Source organism: Puntigrus tetrazona, chromosome 16, assembly GCF_018831695.1.
Source record: "Puntigrus tetrazona isolate hp1 chromosome 16, ASM1883169v1, whole genome shotgun sequence".
NCBI classification, from domain to species: Eukaryota; Metazoa; Chordata; class Actinopteri; order Cypriniformes; family Cyprinidae; genus Puntigrus; species Puntigrus tetrazona.
The window spans coordinates 17,876,448-17,900,961 of NC_056714.1; the positions used below are offsets into that span (position 1 = coordinate 17,876,448).

At 36.6% G+C, this 24,514-nt stretch overlaps 3 protein-coding genes and 1 long non-coding RNA gene across 6 annotated transcripts in view; 2 read left to right on the forward strand and 2 right to left on the reverse strand.

The window, feature by feature from the left end:
* Window positions 1-151: 151 nt before the first annotated feature.
* scnm1 (sodium channel modifier 1) lies at window positions 152-2,566 on the reverse strand. Of its 2 annotated transcripts, XM_043260261.1 has the most exons (8): window positions 2,371-2,566; window positions 2,209-2,279; window positions 2,014-2,102; window positions 1,835-1,929; window positions 1,348-1,448; window positions 1,107-1,234; window positions 899-1,022; window positions 152-559 (listed from the first exon to the last, which is right to left on the reverse strand). In XM_043260261.1, the coding sequence occupies exons 1-8, from the start codon at window positions 2,419-2,421 to the stop codon at window positions 448-450; spliced, it is 771 nt and encodes a 256-aa protein (XP_043116196.1). In that variant the 5' UTR covers window positions 2,422-2,566; the 3' UTR covers window positions 152-447. The 2 variants fall into 2 exon arrangements, with proteins under 2 accessions (XP_043116196.1, XP_043116195.1); XM_043260260.1 differs by having other exon boundaries at window positions 899-1,234.
* A 185-nt stretch (window positions 2,567-2,751) lies between these two features.
* On the forward strand, window positions 2,752-6,510 carry lysmd1 (LysM, putative peptidoglycan-binding, domain containing 1). Its single transcript, XM_043260262.1, has 4 exons — window positions 2,752-2,868; window positions 3,149-3,463; window positions 3,570-3,874; window positions 5,710-6,510. The coding sequence occupies exons 2-4, from the start codon at window positions 3,284-3,286 to the stop codon at window positions 5,855-5,857; spliced, it is 633 nt and encodes a 210-aa protein (XP_043116197.1). The 5' UTR covers window positions 2,752-2,868; window positions 3,149-3,283; the 3' UTR covers window positions 5,858-6,510.
* Window positions 6,511-7,203: 693 nt separating this feature from the next.
* On the reverse strand, window positions 7,204-24,240 carry tnfaip8l2b (tumor necrosis factor, alpha-induced protein 8-like 2b). Of its 2 annotated transcripts, XM_043260264.1 has the most exons (18): window positions 23,976-24,240; window positions 23,756-23,888; window positions 23,020-23,194; window positions 21,897-21,988; window positions 21,544-21,801; window positions 21,234-21,375; window positions 20,824-20,949; window positions 20,499-20,619; window positions 19,738-19,867; window positions 19,346-19,492; window positions 19,017-19,163; window positions 18,042-18,198; window positions 17,794-17,903; window positions 17,546-17,635; window positions 16,914-17,032; window positions 16,456-16,545; window positions 8,843-9,152; window positions 7,204-8,225 (listed from the first exon to the last, which is right to left on the reverse strand). In XM_043260264.1, the coding sequence occupies exons 1-18, from the start codon at window positions 24,101-24,103 to the stop codon at window positions 7,983-7,985; spliced, it is 2,718 nt and encodes a 905-aa protein (XP_043116199.1). In that variant the 5' UTR covers window positions 24,104-24,240; the 3' UTR covers window positions 7,204-7,982. The 2 variants fall into 2 exon arrangements, with proteins under 2 accessions (XP_043116199.1, XP_043116198.1); XM_043260263.1 differs by lacking the exons at window positions 16,456-16,545; window positions 16,914-17,032; window positions 17,546-17,635; ... (11 more) ...; window positions 23,756-23,888; window positions 23,976-24,240 and adding an exon at window positions 12,956-13,184 and having other exon boundaries at window positions 8,843-9,162.
* The window catches only part of LOC122359994, a 40,508-nt gene continuing 32,516 nt past the window's right edge, over window positions 16,523-24,514 (forward strand). Inside the window, exons 1-2 of the long non-coding RNA XR_006252752.1 lie at window positions 16,523-16,647; window positions 17,773-17,936. This is a non-coding gene — a long non-coding RNA (uncharacterized LOC122359994). The remainder of the gene's footprint in view (window positions 16,648-17,772; window positions 17,937-24,514) is intronic.

Genomic DNA, 24,514 nt, shown 5'->3' on the forward strand with positions numbered 1-24,514 from the left:
CTAAATTTACAGACCTACTTCAGATTGTGAAAAACTAATGGCATTTGGCAGAGGGTCAAACAGAACGAAGCAGTTGTTCACCGTGCAACCAACATTCTGGCATTAAAAGTAAAATAAGATATTTGTGAAAATATTCCACATGAGATTCAACTCAATGAGGTCACAATCTCCTCACTTTATTCACACAGAAACATGACATTGCTAGTTCAGAAACTGTTTCAACAAGATGGCAAGTACATAGTACTAATACACTTTGCAAACTCTTCTCTAGAAAGAATGTCTTGAAGTTTCAACCTTATTGTATATAAAGTAGGTCAAAGAGGCACGGACGTCATATGATGTCATATGAGAGTTGTGCCTATCAAGACAATATCATCATCTCATAAGCGGCTTAGTTTAAATGCACCCTGAAGCATTCCTGGCAGTTGTTAAACAGTATTGAGTCTGCTATGAAGATTCGCTGCTAGGAGGTAACTGATCCGGTTCTTCTTCATCCGAGTCAAACTCAACATTCTCATCTTTAACCCATTTACCACTTCTGTCCTGCAGCCACCCCGAACTAGAACAAACAAGTGAGAAAAAAAGGAGAAAAAGATTGAGAGGTAATCTGTGAGCAGCAGTTATTTAATGATTTCTACGTGGGTGCTTCGGATGAGATCATTCGGTTTTAAATGAATAGTACACACACCCTCGGGTCATCCAAGATGCAGACGAGTTTGTTTGTTCACAAAAAATAGATTTGGATGAATGTATCATTACATCACTTGCTTACCAGTGAATGGGTGCCATCAGAATAAGAGATTTTGAAGAAACTCTGTTTTCCCCACTAAAGCTTTTTCAACTTAAACCACTGCTTCTGTCCACACTACACCTTCATGATATATAATAACACATCCACCTTTTTAATTTGAGGTAGTGTTCCAGTTCTTTGCGTCTCTGCTCTGTTACAGGCTCACACACGGTGCTGGATCCCTTCTTCTCCTTCTTTGTCTCTTCTTTCCCTTGAGTCTGTCCCTGTTGTACTACAAATGACACGTTAATACAATGCGTATGGAAAATGTCAAATATATAAGCACAAAATGCCTTCAAATAGACATTTGTTGTACCTGTTGGACTACTTGTTGATATGCAGTCAATACTTCCTGTGCTAATGGATGAATGTGTCGATGAGTTAACATTGTTGATTTGATCTTTGCTGTCTTCTTGGCCACATTCTGACGATTCCAATTGTTTACTTAACGAATGGAGAAATAGATCAAATAAACATGCAAACAAATTAATTAATCAATGAAACTAAAAAGACACAAAAAGCCTATATTAAAAATCAGACATGTAATAGATGGTTACCTGGCCTTTCTGTGGCAGCTACTGTATGGAGCAGTTCTGAGTAGGGCATGATGGGTAATTTTACGTGTTTGACTCAGCAGAGGAGCTGAACTGGAGGGTTCCTGTGGACAAGTGACAATGCAATATTGTAATAATGTATAATAAAATAGTAATATTCATAAAAATAAGTAATGTTCTTATTATATATGTATGTACCGAAAGGTCTTAAAGTGTCAGACCACACTAAAAATCTATGATTTAAAATAATCTGTGATAAAAATAAATCCTTGAAATATAAAATTAGAAAAACATTAAAATAAAGAAGAAATATTACGATGTAAAATGAAGAAGACATATTTAAGAGGCCGTAAAATAAGTTATTATTAAATGACAAATTGTAAATGACAAAAAATGAACTTTTAATGTCATATACATGATAATAAATGATGATACAATTGTGTAATGAGATTTTGATTAATAAACTGGTTGAGGAATTGAAAAAAGTTACCTGTCGCTCATCTTCTGCTTTGACATAATCTTGATGTCGCCTTTTATCTACTTCATGTTTAAGTTGATTCTTTTTGCCGTAGAACCATTTCATTCCTACAAATTAATAGACCAAAGAGGACTTAAAACCCGAATTGTGGTTTATAGAGAAGCGGAGTAGATGGATAGGTCCAATCTCACCTTCGAGGTGTCGCTTTCCCCTCCTGTGCACCATGAGCATATCAACAGTGTCAAACACAGGACGGTGAGAACACACAAGGCAGCTGTATCTACAGTAAAGGATCACATATTCCTTAGTGATAGGGACTGTGAATAAAAATGGGTCAGATTCTGACTTCTTTCTGCAATACAAACAAACAGGAATCAAACAATCACCTTCCGTTTTTCATCAGAGTAGCTTCATCATCTGGAATGAAGTTAGAGAGAAGATCTGCAACGCGTCGTTTCTTGTAAGAGAACGAGAGACAGAGGAAAACAGTGAGGGACTAGTGCATGTGTACAAAAAGCACGTCTGTCTGTTTGCTGTTTTTATTATACCTTCAGTACGTTTAGCTGACTTTGATCATCACCCTCCCTTTTAAAAGACATGGCGGGCTACCTGCAGTCTTATTCTTTCGTGTATTGACGCAAAAAATACTTATTTCTTTCTCACCGATAAAGTACTAGTAACGTTCCTATATTCCTGTTTTGGTCTGTGGAATTATGGGTAGTGATGTCTGATTCGTGAACGAATCGATTCTGACGTCCGGAGTCTAGTTAAAGCAAAAACCTTTATATCTTGTAATCTTCATCTTGGTATGCGATTCATTCTCGTTCAATGCACGTAAAAGCAAAGAAAACACGCAATGACGTGAAGAACCGATGAATATTTTTTAACCAATTCATTGTCCGAAAGAATCGATTCGCTGAAATGAGTCGGACATGGGCGGACCTTACGTTAGCTGACGCCATGGCAACAGAGGCTAAGCTAATCTATTAAGGGCTCGGGACAAATAAGTTTTAAGAATGTCTGAACTTAAAATGTAACCTCAACTGGTAATATTTCTCTACAGTTTATATGGTTGATATATTATTTCATGTCTTGAATTGTTCGTTTTTGATGCGCCACTGTTATTTTAGCTATGCTCGAGCAGTTAACAAGTTAAAACCGGTGTGTCTGCGTAGGATCGAATTATTTATCGTAGTGTGTTTTATGTACTAATGCTAGTTAAATGTCGTTAAAACATTTGCAGTTATTTCGGTTAATGTCGTCCGCTGAGCAGATTATTGTAAGAGCGTGATAATTAAATCGGAGTTTGTTTGTTTATTGTTGCAGACTTTATTTCTCCCGTTAATTTGACTCATAACAGAAGCTGTTATGTTTAATACTGCCGTCATGCGTTCAGCAGCCGCAGATGGTCAGCTGAAGTTCATGTTAAGTCATTATTAGAGGAAGGCTGAAACTCAGGTCATGTCCGCGGATCACTCGGCGTCAATGGCCGGGACTCACGGCCTCTTGCGCGGCCAGCGCACCCGGTCGTACGGCAGCCTGGTGTCCTCCTCATTATCGCCCCTTAGACAAAGACGAATTGAGCATAAAGTCCAGCCGGGTGAGACCTTGCAAGGACTGTCACTGAAATATGGCGTGTCTGTAAGTAAACACAAAGCAGGTATTTGAGGACTTTGACCTTATAAACTTTTAGTCGGAGTTAATTGCTTAATTGTAAACATAATGTACTGTACTTTTGTCTTTGCAGATGGAGCAAATCAAAAGGGCAAACAGACTGTACACAAATGATTCGATATTCCTAAAGGAGTCCCTCTTCATCCCTGTGCTGGTAGAGTCTGTGTCTTTCACAAATGGAGTTGAATTGACCCAGGACGAGACAAGTCCAACACAAATACACGCTGAGATTTCTGATGAGATCCCCAAAAGCAGAACAAACTCTATTTGCGAAGCGAACGCTGATCTGTCACCAGTGGAATACCTAAAAAAGATGGACAGCTTGATCAGTCAGTCCAAACAAGCAGCTGTGAAGACCTGCCAGGAGGGAGAGAAACAGTAAGTTGTCAGAATGAAATTATGACTGCTGTCATTATTCTTAGGGTATTACAGAGCTCACTCATTGCAGTCGTTTTGTTTGCTGTCAGCTGAGCTGTTTAGTTTCAGTTTAGTGAAAGAATCATGAGTCATATGATTCGGGAGAGGTCACAATGAACATCATCTGATTTTTTTTATTTTTTTTAAACCGCAGAAAAAATGGTGTAGTGTTTAGGGCTCATTCATGCCAAGAATGGTACTACAACGATGTAGATATATTTAGTATTAAATTGAAAGCAGCACCAATGCACTAATGTGATGAGGAGTTAAAGTAATTTAAAGCCAGACGACTATGGTGGTGCCATGTGTGGTTTTACCTGTGGTTATCGTGAACTAAGTGTATGATACTGTGGAAGACTCAGGTAAATTTTTTAATGGGTCATGAACTGAGAAACCAAAATTCCCTTGTTCTTTTGACAAATAAGTCGTCTTCTTACTATAAAAACTTCTTGTAAGTTTCAGAACTCAAAACTTTCTTGTTATTTTAAAAACTACCAACATGCTTCGACATTGCGGTGAATGTGCAGGACTACACACACTCTTTCTGCTCGCCAACGTTAGGAAAGAGGGGATAAACCTTATTTAATAAGGATCCAGACCGCGTCGGCGAGAATTTGTTCTTGGTTCACGTCATTTAACTGTGGATTCATTTGCAAGTAAGGCACGATTTGACATGGGATTTTAAAAAAGATTGAAACTAAAAGACGATGGTCTGCTGCATATACTACTTTTGCTTTGTCTTTTATTACACATTGTTTAATATGTACTGAGTATGTACGCTGTCAAACACACAACTCTTAGCCAATCATAGCAGTGGTGGGCGTTTACTTCTGAGTCCACAATCAGCCACGCCTATTCAAACAGGACAGGACAGAAAATAGCCTATTACTTCTAAATTATGTTTTTTGATGTAAAAATCTTGATAGCATTATAAGTGGACCTCAGAGAATGGTACTAATAAAAAAAAAAAATAAGACAGTTCATGACACTTCTAAGATTAGTGTTCTAACACAGTAAGAATATTCATGTTTTACCTCTTAAAAAGAGGTTAATTTTTTTTTTTGCAGATTTTATTGATTGTGTTGAAGTCCATGTGAAATCAAAATGCTATTTTTGCTATACATTGCTATTTTTGTGGTAAACAATTCATGCATGCAAATCCATCCACAAAATCTTTCATCCAAAGCTGATGCTCCTCTCCTCTAAGATGATTGGCCTTCTCTGATGACATCAGTTTGACGGCTTGGGCATTCGTTTCTGAATTAAAAACACCTGCTTTACATCCAAATGATTTGTAGTAGAAAAAAAAAACCAATGTCCTCTATTTTCCTCATTCAATATTCTGTTTCGCTCGCAGACTTCTGCTTCACATGGACTTTGGACAGTCTCTGATGTTAGTCTCAAATATTATATATATATATAGTGTCATGTATGTCCACACATTGAATCTGGCTCCGCTGCTTTATAGTTATTTTCCTAGGTGTGAACTCACCTTTACTTTGAAGCAATTTATAAACACATAAATTGCTAATAAATATTTACAAAGAAATGGCAAATTATACATTAAATTAAACATAAATTTTGAAGTAGAGAAACTTATGTAGTTTTTTTTATGTGAAACTTTAATAGTATTTCTTTTATCCACAACTTGAAAAAAAAAAAAAAATGTTAGCGTGTACAGACTTATATGGAAATATATTTTGTAATGGATCAATTACAAAAGCTTATTTTCATTCACATAGCATAACTTAGTCCAGTAATGAAATCACTTAAAACGTTTCCTTTTACATTTAAAGGTTTTCATCTCTGGAGCAACTCCATCACAGCAGTCTGACGTCTGACAGAGCTTCCTCCCAGCAGGCCATTTTGGGAGCTGTTCCCATTACAATCACCAAACGGTCCAGGAATTTGAGGGATAGGGAGGATGAGATCTTCCAGCTCTGATGTAGGCATTTATTAGGACTCCTCTGTTTTCCGTGTTATTTATACAAGTCGATTGTTTTAGAGGGCTCATTGGTTTTCATGCCGTTATAATGTGGAGATTGCTGAAGTGATTCGCAATAGTTTTTTTAAATTAAAACTACTTTCAGCTTTAGACAGGTATAATCAACGTAAGAGCACTGTAGCTTGATGCCTAAAAGTAATAATGTGAATAATTCTGCTGTATTTCATATAAGCGTAACCAAAGTAACGACAGACAGATCTGCGTGTGACACAGATGACTGCATTTAAATGGAATAACTAATTGGGAATCTAGCTTGAAAAATTTATATTGATTTTAATACTACCTCACAAATACTTGCTAGAAATACTATTATAGTTTTAGAAAACTGAAAAGTATGCACTTTGAGAATGTGCCACTGGACGTATTTCTGTCAAACTTGTGAACACGATGCATGGTTTTGCACTGCAGTCACATGCTTGGTGTTTTTCTGTTTGGTTTACATTGTGCTAAAGTGTCTAATGGCCTTTGTGGTTGCAAAAACACGATAAAGACTTTGACAGTGAAGACTCATTTCCTGGACTTGTTCATGTTTTGCATCAGTGATATAAATGTTGTGATATGAAATGCACAAATTAAATGCCATAATTATGTAGATTTTGGTCTTTTAACTTTGAAGTCTTGAGTGATAATCAGTGGAAAAAGGTAACAAAAAGATTTCAGCATGTAGCTAAAACATGTATTGTGTTCAGCATAACTGAATTGCTTTAGTATGTGATCCCGAACTACAAAACCAGTCTTAAGTTGCTGGGGTATATTTATAGCACTAACCAAAAATACATTGCATGGGTCAAAATGATAGATTTTTCTTTTATGCCAAAAATCATTAAGATTTCAAGTAAAGAACGTGTTCCATGAAGATATTTTGTAAATAATTTAGCAATATGCTTTGCTAGTAAATTCATTTGAACAACTTTAAAGGTGGATTTTCAAATAATTAATAATTAAAACAAATGTTATGTTCGTACAAAGCATTAGGGTGTGTTTTACAAGGTTCTCCAGGTGACAAATGTAATAATTTAGCTTTTGTAAAAGGTTACTTGTCATAAATATACAGTCTTTATAGACGTAGAATGTTGTCAGATTAGCCCACTGCAAATAATGGTTTACAGTGAAAACAGTACAGTTGTGTTATATCACAATAATAATTTTTCTATTTTAAGATGTAATTAGTTCCGGTGCTGACAAAGCTGAATTTCCAGCAGTCTTCAGTGTCACATGATTTTTCAGAAATCGTTCAAATATGCTGATTTAGTTCTTGAGTAACATTTCAACGTTCAAACTCTTATATAATACATTTTCAGGTTTATTTTAACACAAAGGTTAACAGAACAGCATTTATTTGAAATATATGTCTTTTGAAACGGTATAAATATTTTTTTGTCATTGATCGATTTAACATGCCCTTACTGAAAGTATTAAAAATAAATCTTACTGATCCCAAACATTAGTGCGTTGCAACACTGATAGCAAATTACATTAGGGCTGTGCAGAAATATTTATTTAGTGGTTGTTCCCTTATAGTACAGCAGATGCCCTTAGGGCTGATCATGTCAAAATATAGTTGTTGACTGTGTAGTGCCAAGCTCAGATTTATATCGTAGCCATAACCACAGGGTAACACTAGATGGCAGTGCATATAGAACGTGTTTGTGTTTTTCTGGTTCTTGTTATTTTGTTGTCCTGGGAGGTAAATGATCAGCTCAAAAATGTTAACAGTTTTGAACAATTCAATGTGCTCTAATTTACAGCAGAGTAGCTGAACCCCGGTGGTTTAAACATCGTTATGAAAAAACAAGCAGTTTAGAAAACTGCTATCCAACGCAGCTGGAGTCCCAGAGCTTTAAAAAAATTGTTCAGATGATACTTTTATATTTGATCTGAGCTCGCTCAGGCAGTGACAAAATCAGGCCACTGATTGATCTAATATTCATTAACAGCCCAGCAACACTATTTCAAAGGTTGAGTTGCTCTCGGTCAGTCACTTTCTGCCTGTTTGGTTGCATCGTGTGCAGTCTGTGATAACGGGTGTTCCTCTGGTGAGTGTCTTTCAGTGCTTTGCTGTCCTCATAACGTCCCGGCCTCCAGCAGTTTGTTAAGCCCGTTGCAGATTTTGGTGAGGTGGGGTTTGAGAGGCCCGGATGGGTTGTAAAGCTGGGTGAGGAGGTCAGGGTCAGCGTAATGGTTGAAAACGTGGTTGATGCGTCCGTGGGATTTTGGTGTGAGGTGAGTGTTTACAAGCTTCAGAAGCATGTCCCTACTTTCTATCAGGATCTCTGACATGACCGCTTTGTCAAATGTGAAATCCACCTGTAAAGGGAAAAAAGTACAACTCTGGTTACCAACAAGGCTGCGCTTAGAGCCACGTCACTTGCTTAGTTGAAAGCTGGGTGCAGTTTACAATGATCGGTTGACACATAACAAATATGTGCTTGTGATTTTGGAAAGGAAAAGTATCAATGTGCCAAAGAAATGCTTAAAAATACTTTATTACATGTGTTAAACAATGACTATAAAATGATTCAAAATAATTACATTTATATTAATAAAACAAATATAAGAAATGTTTTAAATAATGTAACTAAAAGTTTTTGTGAAAAAGTAATTTCTCCTTGTGTTACTTGTAACGTGTTACTTAATATTAATGCAAATGACTAAAATATTTAAGTTGTCTCAACAAGCAGCTGAGTAAGTTTTTTTTTTTTTTTTTTTTTTTACAGAGAATATACAGTCAGAGGTCACTAACCTTTTTTTTTTTTTTTTTTAAATAACAAAATATTAAATATTTTCATATAGCAACACACTGTCAGTTATGCAGCATTACAAATAGTGAAATGCTGTAAATCAACTTTACCTGAATTTCATGAAACAAAGAGCCTATATTCAGAAAACACTGCTTAAAAGTATCAGATGTGTGTGTTGTGTACCTCGTGGAAGCTGATGGCTGTCATGGCTCCCTGATGCAGTTTCTTTTGGAAATTCTGGGCCAGCTTTAGCTCTTCCTCATTGAATCGATTGTGCCTGAAAAGCACAGCTATCTTCACTACCACCTTAATGAGGTCTTTCACAACTTTCTGGGCCACTGAGCGGTTCCCAGTGTGCTCTTTTGACACACGGTAAAGCTCATCTAGAATCTCGCTGCTGGTATCATCGATGAACATCTGCACCACAGACTTGTTGGCCATTTGGCTCAGAATCTTTTTCTGGGCCCTGAGAGCCATGTCCTTGGAGTTGAAGGCCTCCATGTCTTAAAAAGAAAGAGGAGAGATTAATAGTAATTCAACATTCTGATATTTTTGATTTGTTATTTCAGCATGTTTTGAGTTACTGTAATCCCTCAATATCTTATATCTGTTATATATCTCTTTATAAGTATATATAAACAGTACATATAAGTACATATTATATAAGTATATAAATATGTGAAATAATTCGATGTCTTAAGAACTAGCATAATAAAGATTTATTTATGATAATCTAAAAATGTGTCCTTTAAAATGGCATATGATTAACACATGACTTTGTTTATGAAAAATTCTTATGACTAACTGCATTTTCCCCTGTACTTTATTTCTAGTTATGTATTGTTAAGGCTTTCGGAGATTAGAGAACTCCCACCATGGGGAAGTCCCCTTGCAGTCTTACTGTGTTGTTCATCAGGGGAAAGCTCATGCCATTTAGGACCTCATCATTGCCCACACATTTCATAAACAACACTAATTGTTCTCAAGATGATGTGTCATCATATGCAGCACTCTCAGTGCTGCTCAGTGACATCCAAACATCTGTGACCAGTGCATGACATTCTGGATTTTATCGAGTTTTTCAAGAAATAGTTCACCTGAAAATAGAAATGTAGTAATTAAAAAAAAAAAAAAAAAAAAAAAAAAAAAATATATATATATATATATATATATATATATATATATATATATATATATATATATATATATATATATATTTTTTGTGCAAATTTTGATGATTCCAATCATTTTATTAAGTAACAAGTCAAAAAGCATTGTCTACGCCCAAAAAAATCCAAAACGTTACATTTGTTTTGGACTCTTTTCGCTTATGAACATTCTTTTGGGTGTGTGTATAGTACAATAAAATGCACTAATAATAATTTAACTATCATTTACATGCACATCCTTCTGCATTTAGGCTGTAGTCTCTGATGTGCAATACAGCATAGTTTTAGTATTGCTTCACAGATCGTAAGGAAAACGTGCAAAGACGTGTATGAGAGAAAGACTCATTGCATAGTACTACAAGTTCCTGCATGAATCTGAAGACTGTATCATGATACAGGCATCTGTGTGCTTAAACATTTCTTCAGTTTAATGTTGCAATTTTAGAGTTCTTGCACATTACCTTCATTAGATGTTCTTGTCATTGGTGACGATGTTTCTAAAAATCCTGTACTACATTACAAATTTGTGTACTCATTTGTGCAGTGCTTCCGTAACAAATGCAATAACTACAAAGTACATTAATGTGCAAATGACCTGCACTGTGTTCTTTTAAATGAATCGAGACATGCCAAAAGTGATGCATCTCATATCTCGGAGCCGCCATCAGCTGTGTTTTGCTTTTTAAATCCAATTCTGTTTATGGCAAAGCAACCTGATTAAATTTTAATGCAGTTAGTTTCATTTCCTAATGAACTCTATTTAATTAGAAGCACTGAGTGCATTAGAACAGTCATTACTTTACGTTCTGTGACATGGAACATCAAAACAACTATATAAATACTCATTTGAACAAATCAGCATGTTGTACACTTCAGTTGAACTGTGAAAGCAACATAATCCTACGGTTTAACACTCACTACTTCTCATTTACTCTAATTGATCTAATTAAAGCAAATTCGATCTGATAATGTTTCCCTATGTGGATATGTAGATGCAACTTTATGTATGATTTTAGAAAATAAGTATGAAATTTGATTCTGAAACTTAATTCTGCTCTGGACTTAAACATTTGGTCAGATTGGGCTTATATTGTTTTCTGAACAAGCATTATATGTGTAATAAGTCAATTTTATTTAATAAAAAATAAACCAAATTAGATAATAATGGTAATGTACATTTTGTATTTTAAACACATTATTTAATAAAATATAAATTAAACATTTTAATAAATATTATCATTTAAAATATTTGGTTAAAATGCAGTATTTAATGAATAATAATATAATTAAATGATGTATTAATTTAGTAAACATTTTTTTAAATTAATTAAATAAGACTATAAATTAAGTTAAAGTTAAATTGTTGTTCTCATACCTGACAAGATGAGATATGAGCAGCTTTACCTTCATTTGATTACAACTGACTGTACTCTTAGCTAAAGAACATCTAAGGTCAAGCAAATTTATTCGTTTTATACCTCCACTTAGAATCAACTAAAATGGCCATCTGTATCCACTCTCCCGATTGAAAGGTTTGTCACAGACAAGGTAAATATTTAGCATTCTTCAGATGACTTCAGTGCAGAGCCCGAGGCTCTGTGTGTGTGTGTGTGTCCACGTGTGTAAAGCCCAGGGGATTTACAGGATGTGAGAAATCATGTTGTTCCTCCATCCTAAAGACCACAGTAGTCACCCTGTCATTACAAAGCGTGCAGCAACTCACAACGCCAGCCCGAGTGACAGCACAGAAGAGACGGGTCAAAACCTGCATCTGAGTTGCAAAGGATTTGGCAGCCCGCTGTTCGGGGGGTTTTTATTTAGAAGGGTCAAACGTGACTTTACGATAAACGTATAAAAAAAATGAGAGTTCCGGAAAGTACTGGTTTGAAGTGGGTGAGTGGGAGCGGTTTGTTTCTGAATGGCTCTAGGGTAAATTGAAGTGATAGATGAAGATAAAGACAGGCCTGCCTAACAAAATCTCCAGCTTTTAGATCTCAGATATCAGAACAGTCTTAGACCGCCATGAATTTGCAATTTGGTTTACGATGATGAGAAGATAAAGAATTTCTAATTTGTTATTCGGCTTGCTGGCTGAGGTGGACCAGCTGGTTAAGCTAGTTATGAAGCCTGAAAGGACAGCGGACCCCATAGGTCAGCATCCGAAACATGCTGGTCTTTTCAGCCTGGTATTCTCTAATAATAGACAGGCGTTTAATCATCATTATTTCAAGAAAATCATTAAAGAATCATGCCTTAATGTGTCCGCCCAAGTTTTAAATCATTCCTACGCCCATCTACAGAGACATGCGTGTAAAAAAGCGTGCGTTTGGTGCTTGTTCTCAATGTGCCATGTGTTTCCTCTTCAGTATCTCCCTACAGCACCTGAACAGTGAGAATTAAGCTTGTGATGATGTAATGTATTGTGCAAAATTTCCTCATTACCCAATACCGTCTGTTTTTCCTTCATTTGTTTATTTACTGGCATTTTCATTTTTGCAATGTTCTTTTTCTTTGCAAAGTTAGCACTCGTATGCATGTGTGCGACTGTTTTGCTCAGCCAGAGTTGTTTTTTAATATCTTATCACAGAGGAAGTGAAACTCTATGGTGTTTGCCATAGCTTTTACCCCAATCGTTCCGTTAAACCCACAACAGCTACATTCTCCCGACACATGCTGCGACAAGAAAAAGCACAACCTATCCATAGCCAGAGTTCACCGTGGTTAGGACCCTGAATATGACCCTATTTCAGTAGGTATGTGTTCTTCATATTGCTGGCTTGTAAAGGAAGGCTGGACGTTGTTTTGTTTATAAAAGATCCACCGAACATCAGCTATCCCAGTGCGTTTTAGATGTTTAACATGGGAGTGGTTGAACAGAAAAACAAGTTTCAACTTGATGTTATTGACTACAAACCTCCGGGTTTCCTCAGCACACACTTTTAACCAAAACAGAACTGTAAAACCTGGTGATGAACAGAAACCTGGTGTACTTTTATCTATTAACAACACCTGGATGGGTGGCTGTGCGATTAATTCACTAAAGTAACATCATCTAATGTGTACATGATCACGGCGCTCTCTGAGGTGATGGAGGAGAGGGCAGAGGTCAAAACCCATAGAGACTCACCTGGCTTTTCTCTCGTTCACTCTCCCTCTTCTGTTCAAACGCTCTGTCCTCCCTCTGCGCTCAGATCAGGTGGTTGAAATCCAGCGCGCGGGTGATGAAATAATCTCCTCAGACAGGTTAAATAAAAGAAAACTCCTCTACAAACTCTGTCTTGTGCTCACACCACTGTAACAAGATAATTTGACTTGTACTTCCTTGAGGAACTAAATGTATAAGACACACCCCTGAGTGCTCTCTCCCTCTCTCTCTCTCTCTCTCTCTCTCACACACACACACACACTATCTCTCTCTCTCCACCCTGTCAGTATGTTAGCTGCTGACATGGTGTGTCTGCTTGCCCTAACAAGTGCAACCCTTGTAAAGAATTCAGCAGTAATCCTGGATGCGACCCAGTGAAAGGGGAGGTTTTAGTGTCTTTGTGATCTGGTATGCAGCCACTGTCATCACTGACATTGCTATGTTTCTCACTTAACTGTGTTTCTCATTTAACAAAATCATCAATTGTCCAGACTGTAATAGTTCTGCAATCATTTTCTGGTGTAAAATTGTACAGACACGCAAACAAAAAGACACAGATTGCAATTAATTGCATCCAAAATAAAAATTATTGTTTATGTAAGGTATGTGTGTGCGCTGTTTATTTTGTAATTATAAATACATACACACAGTATATATTTAGAAAATATTTACATGTATATTTTTATATTTCCTTATAATTTATATTATTTATAAATATATTTCAAATAGAAATAATCATATTTTTCTTATATATACTAATTGCATTTGTGTGTATATTTATATTTAATAATAATAAATATACACACCACACACATATATTATGTGAACAAAAACTTTTATTTTGGATGCAATTAATTGTGATTAATCATTTGACAGCATATATATATATATATATATATATATATATATATATATATATATATATATATATATATATATATAGTGTGTGTAAATAAAATGTGATCTGTGTGTTAGAGAGTGGTGTTGTTGTTGCTGCTGCTTCTGCTTTCCGATCAGCGTTTCCATCTTTTCCTGCTTACAAAACCATGAATTCATTTTCAACTGAATAATATTCTCACTTTGCATGGCTTGGACAGTTATTTGTTTACCCATCAAACCCTACAGACGTTTCATTGATTTTTAAGCAAATGGGATTGCTGAATTGCTTCCAGCTGCATAGTTCACAGATTTTTGAGCTAGTTAAAATCATATTTTGTATTATGGAATATTACAAAAAAATTTATTTCAGTGCCATCATCATTTATTTTATTGCTTCTTTGTAGTTTTAATGGTTTGACAGTTTTAACATAGGAAATTGCGCCCGAAAATGTTATATTTTAAAGCTTTGATAGCCTAATCGCCTTTGGCTTGTTCTCTTGATGTTTTCTTTCTCCCTCCTACTAGTTTTTTTTTTAGAAGTTTGTCTTCCTAAAATTCTCCAGCGACGCACGTATCTTAATATATTGCTAGTAGACAAATTAAAACTGTGAAAAATGTATAATAAAGTTTATTTCTAAAAGGCCACGAGGCTATATAAAGGAAAACATCCTTGTACACAAACTGAACAAATTATATTCTTAGGCGGCCAATTGTTATATATTCCATTATACTTTAGTTGCCTAACCGCAAACATTATGCAAACAAAGACTGTAAACACAAACAGAGAAGTAAAGTTTGACATTGATGGAAAGCTGGTTGATAACAGTGCTTTATTTGCTTTATTTTTTTTCTGTGAACCTCATTGTTTAGTCACTGATGTTAGAAATCGATGTACAATGAACTGGTCCTGTGTAATAGAAAGTCACCCTCAGGGCTAATGTCTGTGCATTAGTAATGTCTATATACTAAAAAAGCCTGCTTATCTGTGAATGGAAACCATCTGGACGTTAGCCCTAATGCATAAAGACTACAAAAGTAATGGATGCATTTGGCTTAATTTGTGAAAGTCATGCTTACAATCTGTAGTATCACTTAGATCCGTCGCCTCGACAGAAATCTCAAGTTACGATGGTTTTCTACTCCATTTGTACGAAATTGAAATTGAAAACATGACATTTGTATTTTTCTGCAAAGCTAAGTGTGTTCAGGCAAAGTAAGAATTAAGCTCGTCTCCAAGACAACAGACAGGAAGTGTCGCTTAAGTGGTTTCCTGATGGCTTCCCCTTTATCGCTGAATGATATCTGACATGTTGTGTGTGTGCAAGTGTGTAATGTGTTCCAGAGATAAAGCAATGAATATCCAGCTAGCTACAGTTTTTAATGTATTTTGTGATATTTGTGATAATGTATATGTCATGACTGTCTTAATCTAGTAAAAAAAAAAAAAAAGCCCCACATTCCCAGATTTCAGATACATTTTCTTATATCATTTGTGTTCTTTCTTTTTTTTTTTTTTTTGTCTCTAAGCAGAGTTTGAAGTGATATTAGCTAATTTTATTTGTGGCTTAAGAGACAGAAATAGTTTAAGTGGTAAGTATGTCATGCTAGTGTTTGTTTCCTGGTTTATCTTGTATCTCAGTGTGTTTACATGTGTGTGTGCGCGTGCGTGCGTGCGTGTGTGTGTGTGTGTGTGTGTGTAGGTCTGTCTAAATGTAGGTGTATGTCTTCGGGTGTGCATGTGTTTACATGTTTTATTTAGGTCACTTGGTTTTATCTGATGTGTTCGCTCTTACTTGAGCAAAGCATGTTTCACAGCAATATTACAGTGCTCATCAAACAATAAAACCAAACGTAAGATGTAAACAATCCCATTTAACATAAGAGGTACAACAAACTCTTTGCTGTCACAGTAACCGAACGAATACAGGTATTCAGCACATGTATCATAGTGAACCTATACATAAATGCTGTAACTGTACATGCTAATATACTCAATACAGATAGCTTTTTAATATAGCACATTTGTTGATATTAATAAAACATTGAATTACAATTATTCAAAGACTTTAAAGAGGAAATATCATATAGCATGCGAACTGCACTTTCTTTTGTTATCCAGGCTTCAGATGTCCTTTTATAGTTATCTGTGTTTTATGGCACAACTAAATGAAGTCTGCATTAAAAACCTTTGTGCTTGTGTTCGTCCGTTAGCATTTATTCGCCAGATTTAATCCCAGAATTTTCTGCCGCAGATGCAGTTTTCTTACCATTCTAGAACTGATCTATCTGTATTATAACAAATACAATTTTCTCAATCTCTCCTGGCTGTTCACAGCAGATTGCAGGCTGTGCTTCGCATGGGGAGGTTAGCTGGTAATCGGGAATACTGGCTTCTGAAGCTGTGCTTTTTGTTATTGAGCTCTGGAGCTGCATTCTCCTGGCTGCCAGCAGGGGGAGTGCTTTCCTGCGCATTACCAGAAGCGTTCTCTGCCTTCCCTCCTTTGTTATTTCTTGTCTTTTTAACCTTCTCTTTGTCCTGGGAATCATTGGTGAATGTGTTGGGGTCCGGAGCGCCCTCTAGTGCTGGCAGGGTGTCAGGGGGCAGGTCAGGGGGAGAGGGTTTGCCCTCAGCTTGCTCCTCATTAGGGGTGTTCATGTTTGATGGGGAATGTTTGCTGTTGGTGCAAGTGGAACTAAAGGAAAAGCACATTGACGAAGTAAGAAACACAGCAGCTAAGACTTTTTGTTATTTTACTGGAGAACATAAAAAACATGGTGGAGTGAATGATTGGCAGGTAAGTCATATTATATTTCATGCATCAAGAGAGAATATTAAATGAGCATTTTATGTTAGGCCGTCATATTTTAAATGCTTGCTAAGAAGACCAGCTGCCTGCATATGTTGTGTTTTGTGTTTGCTGGCATGCTAGTCTTCTCGCTTGGGCTACCAAAACTTCCTTAGTCATCTATTGTGCTTGTCAACCAGTTTTACCAGTTAAGTTTTGTCCAGCAGGATGGAGCCCATAGTGTTGTCTTTTCAGTTGTGTTTTTCCAAACTCACCCATTTGAGCTTCTGTCGTCTGAGTCTTTCTGCTCATTGCTGTATCTGAGCTCTGCTGGAGTCTTAAATGAAAGATCTTTCTTTCCCTTCAGCCAGTACGTCTTCATATAACCTTTACCCTTAATCAAGAGAGATTAGAGTTGATTTCACGCTAATTTAAGATGTTATTTGCTTGCGGTATGAGTCATGCAAAGTAATACTTGATTTTTTTTTTCGTAGAGCACTTGTGAAAATATGCTTAAAATCATATACACCCACATGAAATGAAGCAATTGAAATAGGAAATGGCAATGAAGTGTTTTATTTTACATGGAGTGAGTATTTGGTTTTAATTAAAGGACTTTTTTGCTCTGTTGTGCGCTTGTTCTGTGTGAGATCCTAATATGCACAATACTGTTTGAAATTTTGGGATCAGTAAGATTTTTTAAATACATACTTTAATTCAGCAAGGACGTATAAAATCTATCAAATATGACCGTGAGTACTAGGTTAAAAAAAATCAGTTTTTAGACAAACGCTGTTTTTTTTAACATTTCTATTAATCAAAAAATCCTGAGACAAATATAACAATATGACAAACTTTTGAATGGTGTACAAAGCACAAAGCTTTACTGCGCATAAGACGAGGTTACCTTAACAAAAATCTTTCCTCGTTCCTCGATAATGTACGGTTCATGCTCCAGATGGTCTTTGGTGGTCTGACTGATGTGGATTTGCATGCCCTAGCCGCACAGAAAGAGAGAGATTATAATTAGCTTTTTAATTAACTGCATAACTTAAATGAATTTCAAATATTTTCTGTCGCATGATGAGACAGTTTTGTTTAGTTATTAGAGGCTGTTCATTTTTCTGTGTACAGGATTTAAAAAAAGTGTCTCACCACGCCATTAGATTCCATCCGAGAAGCCGTGTTTACTGTGTCTCCAAACAGACAATACCTGGGCATCTTCAGACCCACCACACCTGCGACTACCATTCCCGAGTGAATACCTGTGTGAAGACCACCGCAAAAGAGTTTAAAAGGTAAAAAGCACTTTCTCACATTGTGTGGCATGTAGAGAAAAACATCAGATGAAATGGATGCAGTGGCTTTGTTATGTGGTGCTGTGTGAATCCGGATGCACCCACCGACACGGATCTGGATGTTGTCCCCGGTGGAGGGGTCTTTTAGATGGTCGATCGAGCTCAGCATGTCTAGAGCCATGTCACAGATGTGGTGGGCATGGAATGTGGTCTTATTGGGCACACCTGCCACAACCATGTAGGCATCCCTAATAGTCTCCACCTGAGGGGGGAAAGAGCATTTGTTTCATGCCATTTCACTCAATTTTGAAGAAAAACCATAAAAAAAACCAGATTTTTTAAATATTTAATACTAGAAAATAGAAATGCATTGATATAAAAATTGTGAAGATGCATCTAAACAGATATTTTACGGTTTTATATTAAAAATATAAGTATACATCCAAAAATATTTTTCATGTCATGTGTGATATTAAAAAATCTTAAAGACATAATGTATTACAATTGGAGATTAATTTTGAAATTTGCTAATATTTTTGAAAATATTACATAAACTACTCAAAAGTTTAGTGGGATCTGTAAGGTAATTAAATTAATTTAATAATTATATACTAATAATTAAATTAATTATTTTATTTTCAGCAAGGATCCATTAAGTTGATCAAAAGTGACAAAGTAAAAAAATAATTCTATTTCAGATAAATGTTACAATTTATCAAAAAGCATGAAAAAATGTATCTTTGTTGACTAGACTAATGGCTGCTGAAAGTTCAGTTTTGCCATTACAGGAATAGATTTTTAAATAGATTTCATAATAGTATAATATAAAAGTAATATTTTGAAATATGACTGTTTCCACAAATAAAGTTCTTTTAAATACATACACCAAGACGTTTGAACAGTCATGCATCCACTGATTTGTATGCATTAAAAATCTCTAAAATAGGCAGATAACCGAAATGGCACTGATATATTTAGTGCCTCCATTGTAAAGAAAAAGCAGACCACTTTCTTGAAGGTCAAAGAACTTGAGAAGCATGAGAAGCTATTCTTTTGTGTCATGCGGCTTGCTTATGTTACCTTGTAAACATTGTGCTTTTCGCTGAGTGTATCAAAAACGATGTAGATCTCATTTAGCATGTCCACCACCTGCATGGGGGTGATGTGGATGCAGATCTCATTAAACTTCACCACATCGCTGAACAGGATGGTCACATCTGGGAACACCTGGAGGGAGATAACAGATCAAGAACGCTGCTTTAAAACAGCAGAACAGCGCTAGAAGAAAAACAGACGGCTCCTTATCATAATTCATTATCTCTCTTAAGATCTCGCTATAGCCAAAATCAGTCAGTACTAGGAGAAATTCATATAAATTGCGTGCTTTATTGTGCCAGTTGAGTGTGTACCTGACATGTCTCCAGTGCTGTGATACCCTTGCGCAGTCGGTCTGCCACTGCTTTGGGGATCATGGCATACAGCAGGGAGTCTCCTCTCTTCTTCTCCTCATCCAGCTTTTTAATGATCTCCTGCAGCTGTGCGTACTTCTGCTGCTCCTGTAGGTGGCACAGTAAGAGTCCGGCCTGTCATTTGCATGTTATTTCTGGATGCATAGCCACAGCCAGAGACTCTCTGCTTATTAAACGACTTAATAGACTTGAGTCAGTCCGTGCCAGGAATTCTGCTACATGACTTCTTTTATATGAAGTGAAATAAAATGTGTCTCTTTGAGGATAGTGGTGGATTACAGTATTTGTAAGTCTAGATTTTGAGCGTGGTGGCATCAGTGCTGCAATCATACCTGGTCAAGTGCCAGTTGCAGCTCGGCTGATTGCTGTGTTCCTGCCAGGATGAGCTCTCTGCTGGAGTCGTGCAGGTTTAAATCATTGACGTAAACACCCATTTTTATCATGTCCTCCACTGTCTCGATACTGTACAAAGGAGAATGTGGTTTAAAATAGAATTTTTAAGTATAATCTCACATCTTTTTGTTGTTCATGTATATAGAGACAGTCTGACAATTGCAGACTCATTATTACACATATTATTTAATTCGCTAGAGTTAGATGTGTTTATATAGAAAAGTAGTTTTTAAATAGTGGGTAACAGGTCTGTCCTGATTGTCTCATGCACAGTAGGGAAAAAGCTAAATAACCATGTAATTGTTCATATTTGAGAAATCAAATGAGCTTAGTAACTTTAAAGCGAGGACAAAATACATATTTTTGCTGAAATAAGTATATATATAATATTTTTGCCTTTGGGTCCTGAACAGTTTTGCTGCAGTATTGGACTGCGTCCAATTTAAAATATGGATCATTAAGCAAAACCAGGGAGGTCAGAGAGAGGGAGAGAGAGAGAGAAATAAAATTAAATCAGGACATTTTGGGGGATATGGAAGTTTTAATATTGTAAGCTGATCTCGGGATTGAACTAAAATGGTTTGAGTGTATGATACGGTCCCTTTGAAATGACTAGATTGTCAGGTTTATGTGGCAATAACTAAACTACTGTTTCCATTAGCTCAATGTTGTAAACGAAAATGAGATTATGAGCGCTTACATGGGAGTTCCTAGAAAGATGAGGGAGTCCCATTGAGGGACATACTTCATCTGGCCCTTGAGGTGGAGAGGCTTTTTAGGGGGCTCCCGCATGTCTTCAAATATGGTTTCACTGCACTTGCCTACACGAGAGAGGATGTTTCATTTTTCACTGCATAGACAGAAGATTAGCATTCATATGGATGTTTTAGAGGCGCTTTCTGAGTCAATTTTAGTTCCCAAAACACACAATAATGACTGTAATTTTATTGACTTGATAAAATTCCTCGTTGTTTTCATGCCATTGGAGCTCATTCAAAGCATCCCTTTACTGTAATGTGTCTAACCAGTGACAGTCTGAAAAGCCAGCAGCTCGATGTCCTCTCCTCCAGAATTAGCCGAGCTGTTGTACTGAGTCAGAGCGCTGCTGTATTCCTGATCTGTGCCCTTCATTTCTTCCATCACTTTAATATCTGAGAGAACAGCAGAGGCATAGTGACAGCGATGTTTTATTTCTGTAGAGTCAGGTTGTGTGAATTACTACATATTGGTCAGTGTTGTTTTAGGCCCATATGGAACATGTGAAAACTTCAGAAAGCTCTTCAGCATTGTTTACGCATGGTTCAGTGCCGTACAGTATAAATCTAGTTTAGCAATAGTTTAAATGTGTAGTCGAGTGTGTAGTACTGACATTGAATTCTACAGATTTCCCCCAAAATACTAATCACAATCTAATATTAATCTATATGGACTATACCTCTCTCTTCCTTCTTGGGCTTTTCACTTTCCTCTTTCTCCTCTGGTTCTTCTTTGCTGAGTTTGGGGATGTTGACCTTCTGTTTGCTCTCTACCACAGCCTTAGACAGCAGTTCAAACACATTGTTGAGGTGGGTGTAGATCTAAAAGAGCACACACCAACAACACGCTTTTTCAGGACATAAATGCCAAGAGCAAGAAAAGAAAACATAAACATTTTTTTTGATGCCTCGTCTAAAACTCTTAAGTTGTCGGTTACTTTCATGCTGCTTTGGCATTGGATCTGTTCCTCTATCCTTTCGTTCACTCACATTATCCCAGCTGAATTCCAGCATGGGCCGAACCAGGGTAAATTCCTCATTGACCTTTTTGCCCTGCAGATCAGAAAACACCTCTTTCAAACCGTCTCCGATCCGATACATTGTCATGTCCCTACGGAATATCACGCTGAAGGGGAACATGTCAAAAAAGATTCCTCGCTTCATGGGCAGTTTCTCATAGCCTGGAGCTGTTTTCTGCTGGGGCATACGGTGCTTAAACGCAGCATTGTCAAAATTCATCTTGTACACCTTCAGAGAGAGTAAGAACATCAGAAACGTGAGAAATAAAGAATAACAGAGCGGCGTTTGTGTACTCAGAGAAAGGCAAATGTCTGGACTCCTACCACATATGTCATTTTCTCTGTTTCCTCTTTAGACAGAATCTCCACCTCTATGTCTGTGTTGTAAAACTGTCGGCCCACCTGAGAGAGCTGCCCTACAGAGAAGTCACAACAGACGCTATTTGAATTTTAAACGGGCAGAGGCAACACTGTGGGCTGACTGACCAGCTTTCATTGCATAAGATCTAGTCAAACATCATTTTGCCACATCTCTATTATCCAAGATTTGCTTTCAGATCATTATTTTACTTCAGATCTCTCAAGAATATTAATGTGAGAAAGCACACGTACAGAAGTCACCAATAAGCTCATCCTATTAATATGATAACTGTTCAAAGAATAAAAGGTGTAAAAAGCAGATTCGTTAAGTACATATAGGGAAGCACAGTAGAAAGCTACATAGTTTTTGCATATAAATTATATGAATTGGGATTGGATGAAATCAGGCAGATATCTCAGTGCTTGACCTGTAATAATTATTATACATGTTAATTTCTTCCCTTGAATTGACCTTAGTTGTGTCAAATTTTCAAAGACTCTTTCTGCAAGTTACTTTGTGCTAATAGGTGGCTACAAACAGCTGTCTTTATAAAGCTATTATAAAGTACCCCTATTATGGATTTTTAACAGTGTGAATGAAAACATCCTGCAAAGCTTTAAATCTGAAAGTGAGCAGTGTATAAATTCTCTCAAAAGAAAGTCGACACTTTATCTTTAAAACAAGTCAGTTTTAGTCCCAAGCTGTTTCATGTTGATGTCATTAACATATCGCCTGTCCACATGTTGGTCTGAATGAAAATGCAGATTTATTCTTTGCCACTAGGTGCCACATTTGGAGCATTTTGACCTTGCATGCAACCTGCTGTTTGGGACTCAAACAGACCTTTCATAACTCATAATAGGGGCACTATAAAAAGAATGAGTGTCAAGAGACTCATTGAAACATTCTTTCAACAGATTTTTTTAAAGCATTGATTCATTTAGGAATCATGCATGAATCACTGCATTTCGCATTTCGCCTTGAGATGATCATTTGTTAACTTTGCTTTGGCTTTATTTGAAAACTTTTACATTGGCGGAGCAAAAAAGTAACATGCATCTAAAATTAGTAACTCAGCACCATTACCTTTGACGAACTGTGTGAATCCTTTCCTGGTTGAACGGTAGTGCAGGGTAAGACTCGTCTCACATTCTTCCTCTACACAGAAACTGGGCGGCTGGACTTTTGGAAAGGAGAAACGGAAGTACTCATGCAGGTTATCTAGCTCATTGATGAAATCTCGTACATTGCGCCCCAGTACCTGAGACAGAGATATTAGAATAGGTTTAAAATACGTGTGCAATTATACAGTTAACCATTGAGAAAGTGTTTAACCAGTGTTGTGTCACTTAGAACATATTTGCAACAGAAGTCTTTCATGTTCACCATGGCTACGTTTATTTAATCAGTTTAAAAATCTGAAATATTATTCACATTTTTTACAGTTAAGAATAAACATTTTTAATTTTAGTATGCCATTCCATAAAATGTCATTTCTGTAATGACCAAGCTGAATTTTCAGAGGCCATTATTCCAGTCTTCAGTGTCACACAATCCTTTAGAAATCATTCTGATGTGATGATTTGCTTATTATTAATGTCAAAAACAGTTGAGCTGCTTAATGTTTGTGTCATTGGATACTTTATATTTACGGATTCTTTGATGGATACTAAGTTGAACAGCATTTATTTGAAATAGATTTTTCATTTAAACTGTGACGTTTGATCAATTTAAAGCCACCTTGCTGAATGAAGGTATTGATTTCTCAAAAAACTCCCCAAAAATCTATGAGTACCTGTCAAATACCATGTTTTAAAATCACCTTTAAGATCCTCTCATAGCCATAGTTTCCTATCCGCTTGACCATGTAGACCCCGAAAGCATACATCAGCTCATCGTGAGTTTTCCCCAAAACCTCTCCAGCTGCCTTCGCCAGCCTCAAAATCAGATTATCACTAGAATAACAAACAGCAGCATTTTTAACCTAGACAGGTGCAGTCTGTGACACTTCATGTATCAGAAATGTGACTCTTAGGACTTACTTGTACATCTGGTGTCGAACAAATTTGAGGTGCGGGATCTCTGCTCTGGCCTCGATTAGCCTCCATACGTCCTCTCCATATGATTCATTAATGTAGTCATTCACCGCTTCCAAATACAGGCCATACATCTTCAGGGGGTTTAGAACCTCCACTACACTGCCCCAGAAATCTGATCAGCCCGCAGACAGCACAATACCTTGATCTGAGATGCTTCAGTGACATCAAGAAGCTTTTAGTTAGGCTTTTAGACGGCAAAAATCAATATAATGCCCAAATAGACAAGGTGCATAAACAAGTAGAGATTTACAGAGGACTGTACATATACCTCATCTCTGATATGATTAAACTGTCCGGTTTAAAACGAATAGATGCTCACTTGATATTATATTGTTGCAGACAATTTTGTGTAATCTATGAGTCTGGGAGCCTCTGTGTTGCTTATCCATCCTTTTTTGTTGTCTATTCGTGTAAAATGCTATTTTGTTTGATCGATGAGTACTGTTTAATGTGCTGTGCTGTTATAAACCATCTCCCCTGTG